The sequence below is a fragment of the Convolutriloba macropyga genome, chromosome 11, assembly GCF_964194025.1.
Source record: "Convolutriloba macropyga chromosome 11, txConMacr16.3, whole genome shotgun sequence".
Classification (NCBI taxonomy): Eukaryota; Metazoa; Xenacoelomorpha; order Acoela; family Convolutidae; genus Convolutriloba; species Convolutriloba macropyga.
In genome coordinates this window covers 34,380,994-34,396,797 of record NC_134478.1, presented here as the reverse complement: position 1 = coordinate 34,396,797, position 15,804 = coordinate 34,380,994, and the positions used below count along the sequence as shown (strand labels likewise).

At 33.3% G+C, this 15,804-nt stretch overlaps 2 protein-coding genes across 2 annotated transcripts in view; both read right to left on the bottom strand.

Annotated features, from left to right (window-relative positions):
- LOC142349203 (palmitoyltransferase ZDHHC3-like) overlaps nt 1-9,374 on the bottom strand; it is a 335,645-nt gene extending 326,271 nt beyond the window's left edge. The window contains exon 1 of the mRNA XM_075400611.1: nt 9,365-9,374. The gene's annotated coding sequence lies outside the window, so the exon portion shown is untranslated. The remainder of the gene's footprint in view (nt 1-9,364) is intronic.
- LOC142349204 (uncharacterized) overlaps nt 9,367-15,804 on the bottom strand; it is a 34,882-nt gene continuing 28,444 nt past the window's right edge. The window contains exon 5 of the mRNA XM_075400614.1: nt 9,367-9,580. Coding sequence (XP_075256729.1) covers nt 9,439-9,580 — 142 coding nt within the window. The 3' untranslated portion in view covers nt 9,367-9,438. The remainder of the gene's footprint in view (nt 9,581-15,804) is intronic.

Sequence of the window (15,804 nt, the reverse complement as noted above, 5' to 3'; positions counted from 1 at the left end):
TCAGTTTCAAAATTTGGAAATTCCATTCAAAAGCAAAGTATCCAAAAATATAAAAACTTAAATCAATGTAAAAATGGTCGTCAAATCGCAAAATTTATTTACAAGGTTTAGAGATTTGTTGCATTATAGTTGTCCTTACGCGATTATAAATAATTTGAATAGAAAACGTGAAAAATTAAAATGACTAAGTTTTGCAATAATTTCCCTATTAACTAAATAGTTATCTAGAAAACTATGACTATTTATTGGCTTGACTATGTGAGAACTTTGTTACCTCTTGCCATACCAAGGGGTAGAAATTTATTATACAAAACATAATTTTTCAAAAATTTTAAGTTTTTTTTACCAGCTTTATCTCGAGGCAACATTCGAAAACTTCGTTCCTGATTCTCATTTTTTACATTTTCCGCCTAGGGTCTGTTCCGCGAACTTAGGTGCATCATCAATAAAAATTAAAATACAGAAAAGAGTCGTTAAGTTTTCAAAAACTTACCTTGGATTAGCATGTCACAAAATTTTAGCTGTTATTTCGGTCTTCAGAGGTACTTCACAGCTACGATTGTATTAAAGTAGTTGTTCACATACATTTTGTGAAGTTTTGTCACGTCTTACCATCGGGAAGCTCGTCGAGCGTAGAATAATCTAATTGAAGGATTTTTCAGATTTCGATATATAAACTTTGTTATATTTGGCGTTGAAATGGGTAATCATAAAGATACTAGTGTTCCGTTTTAATACAACTGTCAAATTGGCCACTAATTACTTTCATCTTGTTTAATTTTTTAAGTATTTGGCAATTACTCGATTTATATGATTCTGTTGAGACTTATAGTTGAGACTTAACAGCATTCTGCAATCTGTGAAATTTTTAATTGTTTTTAGATCCCTAACTTTGCTGTGGGGATATTATTTGATTATCCAGATAATCCACAAATTTTTGCTATTAATTAATTTGCAGGAGGCAAAACTAATGGTTATAGAAGAAAACTTGCTGCTCATCTGCCATGAGGATTTGGTTTTTTCCAAACATTTTCCAAGATTCGTTTTTGGATTGTATTCACAAGCTTCAACACTGAAAACAAAACACGATGAATATAAAAAGATGGATTAAAATTGATTTTGGTGAAGTAGGCAAACGTCAGTAACAGTGCCTTGGTTTTGAAACCAAGCTTCGGTTTTTTGGTGTTTTTTTGTTAATTTTCTCGGTTTACGTGCTTTAATTGTTCCGACTTCTCTTGTGGGGGTGAGGAACTATATACTCAAATGTTTTTTTTGTTCAGACATTTCTGGCTGATCGATATAATAGACGTGGAGAGTTGTGAGTGGTATCAAAGCCCGTTCAGTGAAGAATATGGAATTAAAAAGTTTTTTCTCAGTTTTTTGCTTTTTATAGTTATCGAGGTTTAAAGTTTTGTGAATATTCGACGTAATTCAGCTGTTTTTTATTCACATTTTTGACCAAATTTGTCAATTTTGACCAAATTTTCGTCCGTTTTGCTGAAATTTGTAACAATTGTTAACTGTAGTGCTATTGATTTTATCTCTAAACATAAAGAAGGGTTGCTGATTTGTTCGATACGACTTTTTTTAGCTAGAATTAATGATAAATTTTTCAAAATCTAGACTTTTTTCGTCGATAAAATGGCTTTTTTTAAGCCCACTTGCTTTATATTTGCTAGAAGTAGACTCTTTAAAACTGCGGCCATATTCTTCTTAAGCGCAAAAAAAATCTAGTTGTACTCCCGCTGGCTTTAAGAGTCTTCTGGAATTTCAATTTTGCCATTCTTTGCAAATTTGAACGCGATAATTATACAAAATGCATTATTTATGACAAACTGAAAAGTTTTGTATAGAATTGATGCATTTCGAAACTATTTCAACAATTAAGTGTTTTGTTAGACGTTAGACCCGCAGCAAAATTGGGGCTGATCTTGGTCTAACTAGGGATCCTTATGATAAAATTTTTAGATTTTATTGGGGCGCCACCTTTTTTTCAAAATGTTTCCGCTATGTAAACGTTTTTTTATGTAAATTACGGACAAGAATTTCAAGGGCTCAATTAATGACAGATACTTTTTATAATGTATAATAGTTATTTATTTGCTGTCATTTCTGATACTTTTTGTAGCGCAATGACTTAGTGTCCCCAATCAAAGATCCGGTTGGCTTTTAAAAGGTGTTAAAGAACCTAGACACCTTTTTCAGTTGCTTTCTAATGTCTGTTATGGCTTTTGAATATATTTGTTTTGAGAAAATATTGGTGAACTTTTGAACTTTGCCACCATTGTATCTTATTCCTCTCAACTTCGAACGCAGTCTCAGTAAAAATAGACGGAAACCCACTTCCTGTGAGTTATAAATTAACGTTGGTAACGTTTTTATATTCAACTAATGTTTTCGTTATTTTGTTACTACGTGTTTTCAATTTTTCTTTTGTTTTTGATCATTATTGCGGTTTTTATGAGTTCATTTTGTCCCCTTGTCGAGTTATCACAATATTAACCAGTCCAAATAAGGGAAGGCATTTTGAGTAAAATGATAACGTTGGAAAGAGGCGTATCTGGAGGTGTTAATTGTCTGTGTTGAATAGTTTATGCTTTTTAAGCTGAGACACAAAAAATTTTGAGGGGTTTTTGACTTTGCCTGCGTTTTTCTTTCTTTTCGTTGCTGTACTGCCATATACCCGATAATGAAAGATCTTAGTTGCTTCCTCAAGACGTATAACTCAACATCGTTGAAGATTTCGGTTTATAGCCGTTTGTTTTAATGATTTTCAAACTAAATTAAAGATTTTTTTCAAGTCTCCTCTGTTTTTTTTCGTCACCATGTATCTCAATCTCATTTATTAGAATTCTCAATTAATTTTGTTAATTAAAATATTTTTTTTCGCGCTTGGTTATACGTTGTGACTGATTGTTTTGATCATTAAGGTTCATAAAAGTTTTCGTGATTTCTTTACTGTTCAATTTTTGGTTTTCTTTTTGTTGTCATGTCTAAGTAGTCCTTTCATAAGACTACTTAGATATTAAGATGATGGGAAAGTGACAATTTACAGTTCTTGCAGGAAATATCTTTAAATTATAGTGCCTTGAACAATGTCATGTCGTAGAATTGTTAGAAGTTTTGGCTTCTTTATTTATTTGTTTTTTGTGGGCTCGTGAATTAGTCTCATTATTAAAAGGCCCAATTGTTTTCCTAAGGCGTTGAAATTTAATTCACCGCTTTTTGTTTAAATCTTAAGTCTGTTTTGATTTTTGAAACAACTTGTTTTCAAAAATAAATCAGGTTTTTGAGCTTGGTTTTTTTAAAAAGTTTTTCGGTCAATTTGTAGATGAGTCTCTGTAAACACTGGTCACAACCCGTTTCTAGTTAGCAATAGTTTCAACTTTATAACGGAATTAGCTTCAAACATTTGTTTCTCCACTTTGCTACTACTGTTATTACGAGATTTCTTAAAATGTTAGGTTTTCATATATTTGTACAATTCAAAGGTTTTTTGGTTTCTTTTTAAATTATAACAGTAATCGTGGATCCCATTGGCTTTGAAATTTTGCGCAATCGAAAATTGGGTAATGGCATGTCTCAATTGCTTCCTAAGTAGATATAAATGAACATTTAAGTGACTTCAGATTTAAGTGACTCATGATATCTAATGACAATAATAACTGTGAAATGAACTGTTTTCAAAAATAGGAAATTTTTTTTGAACGTGCTCTTATTTTGAACTTGCGCGCCTTTTTGCTCTTTCTTGTCGACTTGTTAACCAGTCGCATTGGTGACAAGTCCCATATCTTTTCTAATGAAGTAAAGGTTAAATTGTTTTGTTTTGGGTTTTATCTGATGCGAGTTTGATTTTGTTGTGGTTTTTACGAGTCGAAGAGGAGTATTGATATTCTACAGGTTTTTTTTTAGCAGAAAGCAAGTTTGTTCATGACTTGAATTTTTTGACTTCTTTCTATTCGAGTTTTTACCTCCGTTTTTGATTGTTGACTTCTGTGTTCGAACATTGGACTTTAACAATAGCTTAGTTTGTAATGAATAGCAATTGGTAACAGTCTGTAATTCAAGGTGAACAGGTCAATTTGAGAAAATTTGATCCCATTTAACTACCTACCCGCCCCCTAAAAACTACCCCCTCCCCAAGTACCTAGCCCCCTTCCCCCGCTCAACGTAACTACCCCCCCCCCCCCACCAGCACCTACCCACACCCCTGAACTGAAAAAATTTTAACGCTTTTTATGTTATATTGGTCTACTATTTTTGTTATTTCTAATGTTTTTTTTCGATATTCGGATCTTGTCCAAGTTAGGATAGAAATTATTTTGCACGACGATTCGAGTCGGTTCCGGTATTCTACCGGCTATGTTTTTTAATTGTAGACATCGAGTTTTGGTCGAATATAATGTTTGTTGTTTGATTTTTACTGTTGTCGTTTCTAGTAGTCCTATTATCAACAACTTTCATCGGGCCTATAGAGTGGCATTATCGTCTTTCATTGGTTGTTTATTGAACAATATGTATGTTTATGAAAGTTTTCTATCTCTTCATCATTTGATAGCCAACTAAGTCAAGAATGTGGATGACCGGGGCCGGAACATTATGTGCGAACATTACCGGGCCTCCTTGTTAATAATGGAGTTGAGTCAAGAGAGTTGAAGTAAAGATACGACAGGTTGTGTCTGAATAGGATTCGGACAGTTTATGCCGGAAAATTCTTGTGACTAGCATGCTGTTTTGTTTTCTTTCGCAATACTGTGACTGTGATGTATGTCTTTAGAATTGTTAGCATATTAAGTTTGCGAGGGATAAAAGTTGGAAAAGCTGTCTTCTAAGCGCGTGTCCTCAGCGATGTATTAATTTTAATCAGAATGGTTATCAGAATCTTCATCATGAATCTTTATCAAAAAACTTTATCGTTGCTTATCTATTATTTTTTTCAATCTAAAATTAGTTGCACCTTCTGTCCTTTGATTGACACAAAATTAGCGAAGATTTGGTCTAAGAGGTGTTAAAACGTCATATGCGTTCGTACATTATCAAACCTCATTGAGTCATTCAGTTCTTATATTTGTGTAAGTTCCACTTTGTGGGATTCTCATACTGACGAATGATTTAATCATACGTCGGTAATTAATTCAATGAATTGCTCATTTTCTACATTTGAAAGATTTCTGCAGTTCAAAAATTTGACCAGAATACAAAAGTTTTCTTTTTGCCTTACATGTACCAAATAGCTACTTATAACCTAATTTGAGCTCTTTGAACGTTAATTTTGCTCAAAACGTTTTATTGCGGTAGGGCACGCAAAAAAACTAAGAAATAGATATCTTACACAGAAAATATGGCCAAGTGGTTTTGTTCTTTCACTGTTTGAAACGCTCATGCAATTCGAATTGTGGAAATTTTATGGAGAAAAAAACAAACGTAACGCACCATGAAATCAATATCTATTACACAACGTGCATAGAAATGTAACCGAAAATACGCGATCAAGGAATGTCCAGCGAAGGAAACGGAACTAATTCAAATAAATGGAACAAATTTCTTGGCAGAAAAACAAGCAATTAATGCTGGGACAAGCGGTCACTTATCGGGTAATTTTGGGAATAGGATATTGGCAATTTTAAAGCAACAGTTGGGACAACAGACTTGGAATTTGGACAAAAAACTCATTGGAAACTTGTATGAAGAATATGCAGACCGTCCATTAGAAACTTAAAAAGACAAAGATGCTCGGTAATGTGCGTCCGCACATAAAGTTCCGACGCCGCTCATCCACATATTTGGCATAAATGTCAACCTAATGAGGAACAGATAGTAAAGCACCCAAAAACTCAAGTACTTTTCAAAATAATGTGTATGAACAAAAAGTTCGCCTCCAACTCAAATATCTCAGTGGAGTAAAAAATGCCGCATTGGATTGCTGAGATCAGCAATTTTTAAGGAAGCGAGTCAAGATGAACAACAATATCAAACAACAATAACAACAAACATTAATTACATTCAAAACTTTATGTTCATTTGAAAAAAAAATACTTATTAACAAGGTCAAACAACCGACAAATGTCGGAAGAATTGTTCTTGAACGACAAGCGAGGCAATTTAATTCATCGTGGTCTCTAGTCTAGATCAATTTTTCCTGATGAGTGCAAAAAACCTTGACCCCACCGGGACTCGAACCACTTACCTCCCGATCCATGTCCACATGCACCAACCACTGCGCTACGAGTTACGTAATTATGCTCTTCTGCAACCGATTTTATATTAGCAACAAGCTTTATTTCTGAGCACTAAAGATCACTCAAAAATGGTTGAACGAAAACGTGAAAAAGTCACTTGAGAAGTCAAAGAATGTTCTAGAAGAAAAGTGCAAAATTGTCAAGCGAAAAATTTGCATAAAAAAAGACACACACGTTTACAATAATTGCTATGAACTGCATTCAAGAGAAATTTTAAAAAGCTTCAGAAAAAAACTGAAACTAAAGAAAATAATTTTTAATTCACTAGAAAAGATATGAGACCACTCCATAATAAGTCTCGGTATAAATTATACACAAAAGAACAGCAAAGTTAAAAAAGGTTCGCTTATATATTTAAAGACAATTAATTTCAAAATGAAAACCATTAGATTGCAATTGAAAATATTTATCATGTTTACACTTACGTCTCCATAGGCCGGCATTATGACCTGCCATTATTCAATTTTTTATGCTGTTGCAAATAGAACAACAAATAGAGACAAACAAAAATTCAATTAAAATTTGCGAGGAAACTTTGTCGAAGCCGTTAAGCTAAATTTCGCCCATCAAAATATATTCAATTGAGCCGTCCTCGAACGCCAAAAATGTGGTATGCGGCCTCTCATTAATGAGAATAGGTATCAAGTGGAAATAAAAAGAGAAAAAGGCAAAATTACGCAGTACTTGTTTTTTTTTGAAAACTGTTATTTTCAAAGTCATGAAAGCCATTAGCTACGAAATGGAACAATTAAGTAGGTTCGTTTATTCGTCCAAATGAAGCACTTGAGACCTGTTATTATTCAGATTATGTCTTACACCTACAAAAAGAACGTCAAATATAAACAAGAATAAAAAATTAGTTTACATTTTGCGAAAAGCCCGTGTCGAAGCCAGTAAGTTCTTTACGAACTCTTTAAAAACATCAGACTTTGTGCACTTGCACCTTCCCCCAGCGACAAAATGGTCATTTGTTTACTGTAATTAAACGAGTCTAGGTAACAAATGGACAAAAAAGAACAAAAATGCTAAATTAAAAAGTGTTTTTTTTTTATTTTTGAAAACTATTGTTTTCAAAGTGACGAACGCCATCAGCTATATACTCAAATCACAATATGGACTAAAATTTTCTTCCAAAAACAACCAAGGAGACGAGTCATTATCTAGGAATTTTCATACGACTAAAAAGACAAAGTGAAACTGACAGTTAAAGACCATTGTAAAAATTTCAATTAAATTCTTTGCGAAAATGGTGTCGAATCCGTTAAAACCATTTTCTATGCCTTTCAAGCTTTTTATGTGTTCAATTGTGCTATATTTTGAACGCCATTTCCGTGGTATGGAAACTGTCATTAATCTGGTAATGTGACAAAATGAGAAAAAACGTGAGAAACAGGCAAATACCTAAAATAAGAAAAATTGAAATGTAAGTAGTATGAGAGCCAGAAAACCACAACTTAACGCTCAAAACCACAAAAAATTAAATTTCAGTAGAATGAATATAACTAAAAAACCGCCAACGACTTAAAATCAAAATAAAAAGGATTGTAAAATCTAGTAGTATCAAAGACAGAAAACCCCAACTTGAAGCTTAATACCGCAAAAAGATTTAATTTGAATGCAGTAGAGAAAAGAGGAGGAAGAAGTTTCTTCTTTTCTGACACTCAGCTACAAATAGGCCAAATTGCGAGAAAAATAGTGGCAAAGTTCAATAAGTCAATGCTTTTTTAAAAATCAAATATTTTTAAGAGTCAAAATTTCCATAATCTTTCGCGTAAAGGAACTATATACATTAATTTGGAATTGGTTATGAAGACATTTGTACCTATCAACGGTGGGTTTTCATTTGAAATGCTCTGTTCCTTAACTAACAATAAAAAGAGCGATTTTTTAACAAGACCAACTGATTACAACCCGTTTTTTTCATTGTGACAGTCCAACAGTGGAACAAAACCAGCCTTGCTATTGCTGTTCGTCCACTAAGAACACTCATTTGTTTCGAATGTTATAGATCTAGATAATTTGTTAGCTAAAAGATCAAAAATAAATGCTGCGTTTTTGATAATCATTGAGTATAGTTAGCAAAAAAAAACGGCGACATTTTAATTCTACACTACTCTCAATGGAAGTAGAACTCCCTTTGTGGTTTACAAAGATTGGGTTAGTTGCTTTTGGGTGTATACTACCGGCAAAATTAATCAGAGCGATCTAAAACTCTTATTTCGGGCAATTTTTGATGAAAAAGGCTGAATTTTGAAATTTTTAGCCAGAATTTTAGCCAAAAAAATTAAATCAAAATAGTCAAAATAAAGCCAGCAGTACTATTCTTAACAATTTTTACATATTTTTAAGCAAAATTGACGAAATTTTAGGCAAAAATTCTGGAAAATGTGAACAAAATTGACGCAAATCGGTCTAATATTCACAAAAATTTAAACCCCGATAACTCGCTCTAGAAAACGAAATTCTAAAAATCTTTTTAATTCCATATTCTACGCTGACCGGGCTTTCTAATGATACCACGCACAACTCCCTACGATCAAAATATCGATCGACCAAAATTGTCTGAACAAAAAAAACCCATTTGAGTATATAGCTCCTCCCCCCTCTAGAGGGGTCGGAACAATAAATGGTGGTAACTTGTTACTAGAGAAATCATTTGAACTAGAAATAATGCTTAGTTTGATGCTTGTGGAGCGTTTTGAAAACTTTTCAAGTGTGCGTAGCTTTTTGGTATCATAGTATATCTTGGCGTGTTTGTTTGAATTGACGGAGGAACCGATTTGCCAGAATTGACGTGCTTGTTTTGAATTGACGTGCTTGTTTTCCAGATAACGGTGCTCAAACGACATTGAATTTGCTGGTTTAACAAAATACTGGTACATGGTCTACAATATTATAGAGTTCCAAAAACCATCACATAAAAACAGTAACCAATAAAGGAGTCTTTATGCAGTATCACAGTTTCTCTCGTTGACAAATGATTTAAAAAAACAAACGAAACAGTGATTTAAGACAGTGTAAGTGAGTTTAAGAACTTACGACGAAGCTTGTAATTTAAAGTACAGCACCAATAAGTGTTTGAAACATGCCAAATGCAATTGGCAATTGTATGTTGTTAATATTATATTTAATAAGGAATTGTTTCCCTTTGAAATCTGTAGAAAAACTACAGAAATATTTGTCAAAGTGGCTCTCGAACTTATTCAAGAACATTGGTTGAGGTCATTGCATGATCTGTCGGACACATGTGCAAATTTTCCCTTCCGCTGTTTAATTGTACTGTGTTGTGCAATGTGATCAAAGCCACTTTCATCTCTCCCAGACACCCTGATGAACTCCACCTGAAACTCTTCTCTTTTACAACCAAAATGAAACAAAAGCATTATTCTTATTTAAATATTCTTTATAGCACTCTTAGAACATACAATACATTAAGATATCAGAAACGTATAGTCAATAAAAAAATACTGCAAGTATAGATGTCGTGCATTGAAATCCTGATAAACTGTGGTCCCTTAATAAGTTCTTTCCCCTCTCAACCACATCTTACCCGGTGTGAGGTGGTAGAATGATTCGACATTTTTTTGTCTGGGAGTACCCTCTTCCAGACAATAGATACACGATTTGGGCCACAGTTCTGAGCCAAACTATTTCAAATCATGATCTGGCCGCAAGTTCCTCTCAATAATTTAACCTTCTAATGCTTTGCCATATAAAACCATTTGATCTTAGTTGTGAAAAAATGAAAACTGATCTGCAAGCAATATAATACAAACAGATATATTCTGTCGTCATTCCTAATTAAGAGTAATAATGTTTCGAGAACAACAAAATCTTAAAAATCTAAAATACTTATATGTAATCTAAGAAACTAAACTTTCAACAAAAATAGACGTCCTCAGAAAATTAAGTTGAGACTGGAACCGTTTTGAAGGTTTCATGTCTGTAACACTTTTTTTTTAATTATAAATATTTTTAGTTCGTTGCAAAAATGCCGAAGAGAATACAAGTAAAACAGAGTCATCGAAAAATGTATTGAGCATCACACGTGATACTGCTATATATTTTAATTGGCACTTAGTCATTTTTGTGTCTAAACAGTGTCAATGGAAAAATGCAGCATATTGAAAAAATTTCTCAGTCGCAACAAATTTTGCCAATAGAAAGAACTAAGAAATTTAAGATCTATATTTGAAACTCAAATGGTTGTAAAAATTAACTTTTCGTGAACATCGAATTTTTACGTGAAAGAATTCTAAAGATGCTGGCACATGGTTTGGAAATTTTGTTGGAATACTGTATCCCTAAAAATCTGTTGTTAGGCAGACGTTCAATGAATGTCGAAATCGCGAAAAAAAACTTAACAGGAAAGTTCGTTAAATTACACATTTCTATATTAAATGATTTCTGTCATAAGACCAAAGATCCGCATTTAAATAGAAAATCAGTAAAAACAAACAGACATAAGCGCAGCCAACTTTTTGAAACAAATTAGAAGCCAACAAACTCACAGTTATGTTAACCAGAAGAAGAACTTACCAGCAAAGATGTCTGAAATATCTAAGGATAAGTAAGTTCCTGAAATTAATTATGTTAACAGCTGTTAACAACGAACAGCAAAAACAATGAAATAAAAAAAACACAAAACATTTTTCCGTTTCTTTTGTTTTGCTAGTTTTTCAAAAATTCATTGTAACTGACATTGGACGAAATTTACGCCTATCAGGTCCACTTAGTGCAAAATGAGAGCAGAGCCAGCAAACACAAAGTTCATATGTGAGAAGTGCCAGATGTTTCTCTTTGCGGAACCAAAAACAGGAGTCACAAAATGGTTGATTAGACATAATTTACTTTACTCTCTACAGTTGCAATTCTTGTTAGAGTACGAATTTCTAGAATAGACAGAGATAAAAAAAATCAAATAAAAAATCTCAAATGTCTTCTTTTATGTTGTTTTCATTCAGTTTCTATTTAATAACAATGAAATTGACGTCCAAAATCGCTCACTTGAAATTATTTTGTGTGCTCTACATTTGCAGTTAAGACAAGGCCATTTTACTTGAAAGTCAACAAAACAATTGCTGCGAGTCAAACTAATACAGTGCCAAATTGGGAAGCTACTCCTCTTGCTTTCCTTTCTACTCTTTTTAACGGCAGCTTAAGTGGCAATATTCCGACACAAAAGCAACATAGCATTAGGGGCTTTTTGGGGTAAAAGCACTACTTTTGTAGTGGAACCAAGAATGATTAACAGTGGATTGTCCATTTGGCATCATTTGTTGGTAATCTATGTCTCTGTCTTCAATATTATAAATAGAAGAATTGGACGAAAAAAAAAGAAAAACAATCTTTGCTAAAATTTTTGAATATGCCCTTAATCTATATGCCTTCTTGGCAACTTTGGTTAATTGTACTATTAGAGTCTGACAAATCACTCAGATACGTGCATTACGCCAAAGAGGTATACCCAAATCGTCATGGGCACATATGCCCGATCTGTGTATCTCGTGTTTGTTTTTCCTACGTAAATACATTGAAAATGCAACAATATTGCGGAAAACAGCTACTTTACCAAAAACAGGCAACCCGTGTTCGCAAAATTGTCCAAACTTTGGCCGCGATATAAAAGTACAAGCTATGTATCCTACTGTTCGCGCATTTTCTATCACGAATCTGCTCCATTTATGTATCGCTTTTTCGCACGCAACGTAAATCGATTTCGCACTATAATCCGCAATTAAGCCTAATATAATGCGCGTTTTTGAGCAAAAAAAATTATTAAAGCTTTATTACTACTAGTATTACTTATTACTACTTTATTACTACTTATCAAAGGGTTCCTGTTCGGTTAATTGAATCTACACCAGTCCCACTTTGACAAACAAAGACTTTTTTGAGCAAGGGATTTTTCGGAAAAAAATTAGTTTTTGTGGCACTGGGACGTACATCATATTTTTCAAAAGAATGTACATTTTTGCCGCAAGAGCAAGCACTTTGTCAACAGCCGCTTACACTGGATCAAAACTAGTCAAATATCTATCATTTAACTAATATCTCATTTACGATATTTATATAGCAGATTGAGGAGTTTTACCGGGAGGAAGAATAAGTTAGTTTTTAGATTTGACGAGTTAAAACTGTGAATTTAACTCTGCTCGGAAGGAAACTATTTGCCAGATTGAAAAGCTTTCATTCATTTCATCAACTATGAAAAACTGGCTTAGAAACATATTTGCAAACAATTTGTTTGACTACTTAACTGAGATAATATTTGACGCACTAACGTCGCAAGAATTGCTCTAAAACTACATATTTGCAGTCTGATTCCGTCGGGCTCTGTAAAGTGACTGAGTGGGTGGTAGGGCGAAGCCTGAGGGCCAAAAAATTTTACTAGGAGGCTTTAAATGGCCTCTTTGGATGTTATTATATACCACCCTTAAGATTTAAAAATGGAAAATGACAACAATTTTGGTACACTTTTCATTTGACGCTTAGTATCAAATTGTCGCCAAACCAAATGAGTTCAGCTGCCTGGAATTATAAAATTTAGTACGAGCAAAACGCATGAAGTTGAGAGGGTATAAGTCGTTCCAAAAATCGAAAGTGTCAAAAAATAACTTTGCATAAAAAGGACACATGTCTGCAATAATTGCTACAATAGAGTAATTAATAACTCTTTCGCAGCTTTTGAAAATGAAGGAACGAAAAAATACCAATTGATTTATTGTAGGTAATTTGAACAGAATTTTTAAATTTCATTTGGCAATCTGGTCAATAATTGGAAACAATTCCAAAAATCTGGGTGAATAATCTGGGTGACAAGGTACATTTTGATCAATCATGACTGACAAAAAGCAAAAACACATTTAGCATTATGTATTCCCACAATAAGTTGAAATCAATGCAAATATAAATAATTGCTCACGAAAACTGTCAAAAAATTTGCCGCCTCAAAAATAGATTATTAGTCTTGATACATCTTGACATAAAACAAAATTCTTCCAATTAATGAGTTTTGCATTAATTGCCAGTTTCTCGTCGAACCAAACTTCCTAGCGATACCTCAAAACCAAGGCCCAACGGCGGAGAGCTAAGTCTTCGATTTCATTAGTGTATCTGAACCTAATATATTTGAGCAAAAAAAAGGAAACCAGTTTTGATATAAAAAGTACTTGCAATAAACAATTGATCTCAGTTGAATTGTTGTTCAGAATCTAAAGACATCTAATTCGCTCATCACAATCATATTACTCAATTCTGACACGTCATCAATAGAATTCAATGAAGCTTTGTCAAGTGATGCCACGAAGCAGTTTAAGGACACTGTGCTAGAAACTTTTCACCAAACTTAACAATTATCAAAAGAATTTGTCAAAAAAATTTGATCCAATTGTTATTACAAAAATAGTAATTAAAATGGACTTACAGAACCATTGAAGAAACAGAAAACGGTAAGAAGCTAACACATTTTGATGCTGGCAGCCGAAGGTAGAAGTGATAGATTTTTTCCCCGAAAAGAATAAAAAAGTTAAAAATTTCACAAATTTTTCAAAATCAAAATTTCTGGCAGCTTAGTCTCATTACAACACTCCATATGATTAACGGTAACAAATTCTAGCCTACAAACATGAAAAATTTGAAATAGAACGAAATATTGAAGCTTGTAAAATTAGAAGTTTGCGAGGGAAGAATTTCCGACGACGACAGACAACTCTTGTTTTCCAGGACCGGCTATAGTGAAAACTGTGGTACTCTTTAGATTTGGATACCTCTACCAGTGGTAACTATCAGGTTCTGACTACCAGATGCTGAGAACCAAAAATCATTCAAATAAATGAGACATTTTCACAAAAGGGGCAGAATTTCTTGAGGCAGAGTATACCAATGTCTTCTGACCTCCAAATCTAGAAAAAAACTGTCCAATGAGTGCGAACAAAATGTTGATTAAAATGGACCCACAGAATCACTGAAGCAAGGAAAAAGGTCAGAAGCTAACACTCTTTGCTACGGACAGCCAAAAATAATTTGAAAAGAATTTTTCCGACAAAAATAAAAAAAGTTAAAACTTTCACAATTTTTTTAAAACTAACGTTTCTGGTTGTTTGAGCACATCAACACAATCCATACACTTGGTAGTAACCTTTCTTTCAGGAGACAATATAGTAAAAATTGAGCAACCGCAAAAAAACAATAAGGTTACTAAAAAAGCTCGAGTAATATTTTGATTAGTTTGCAAACTAAATTTATTAATCAGTAAGTTAAAAACAGGAAAAAAACAAATTTGACTTTTTTCTGAATAATCCCTCAATATTTTTTGATGACATTTGTCGGATTTTCAGGTCAATTTTTTCTTCTTGGATAACCAAAACCGCTGGGTTTATACGTCAGTGCCCCCAATTATGGTGCCCTGAGTTTGCCAGTCCAACATGGATCTTCAAGCCCATTTTTGAGCTAGGGACTTCTCGGAAACCGATGGCTCGGCTTTTCGACTTTGTCATTAAAATTGTTTGTGTTTAAATTGCCTTACAGCTTTAAAAAGCTTCAAATAAATCTTTAAAAAGTGTTGATTACAGAGTTTTAAAACAAATATTCATTTTCAAAAAACGCTCTTTTAATTTGGCTTAATTGAGTATTAGAGATACTTTTAATGCGAATAATAGATACCTAAAATGAGCGGAAACATGCTAAAAGACCTCTCACCTTTTTTTTACAATTTTAAAGTTCTTTTATTTCGCAAAAATGGCGAAACCGCTTTTCCGAAATATAAGATACAGAGGATGTCTCATAATTTCGTTCATTTTATGTATCTAATTTTCGTTGAGAGCAATTAAAAATATTTCTCTGAGAGCAAACTTTCTTTGTGAGCAATTAAAAATATAAAACAGAACTGTAACTCAAAATCAATCTGATAGTTATAGTAAGCTGCTTTATAAGGTGGTTTCAGCTGTTTTCAGGTCTGCGTCTTTGATTCATATGGATAAGGTCTGCTTGAAATGTCTGAAAATTGGCGCCGTTTTTCAATAAAAACTATGTTATCAAACAATTAGCAATCAAAGAAAGTCCAGCCGATTAATTCAGTAACCCTTATGAGCTCTAAAAAGAGTTATAACTTCAGTAAAAATGAGCAAATTCTTACTATTTCATTAATAGGCGAAATAAGGGATAGCAGAATAGAATTATTATTATTATTGTTATTATTATTATTAGTATTACTGTTATTATTATAGCCGAGAATTTTTAGATGTGTGACTCTTCAGCCACAGATTGAGAGGTCAATAATCTGCCGCCGTGAAGCTGTCTGTGTGAGGATGAGCCCTCACTTAACAAGAGTATCCGTTTCCGGAGCAAAAAGTGGCGATTTTCACCAGAAAGAGCAGTGATGCTCGCAAAAAGAGCCTTATGAGATGTGGGGATAATAAAAAAGGGCAGCTGAGAATAGGCAACGGTGATCTAATGCTGTTCCGCTGCAATTACGCAGAAACCATAATAATTAAATGTCACCAAATTTAAATGTCTCAAAAACACGAATTTCCAAAGATCCTCAAATCGATGTATTCTAAGGTTT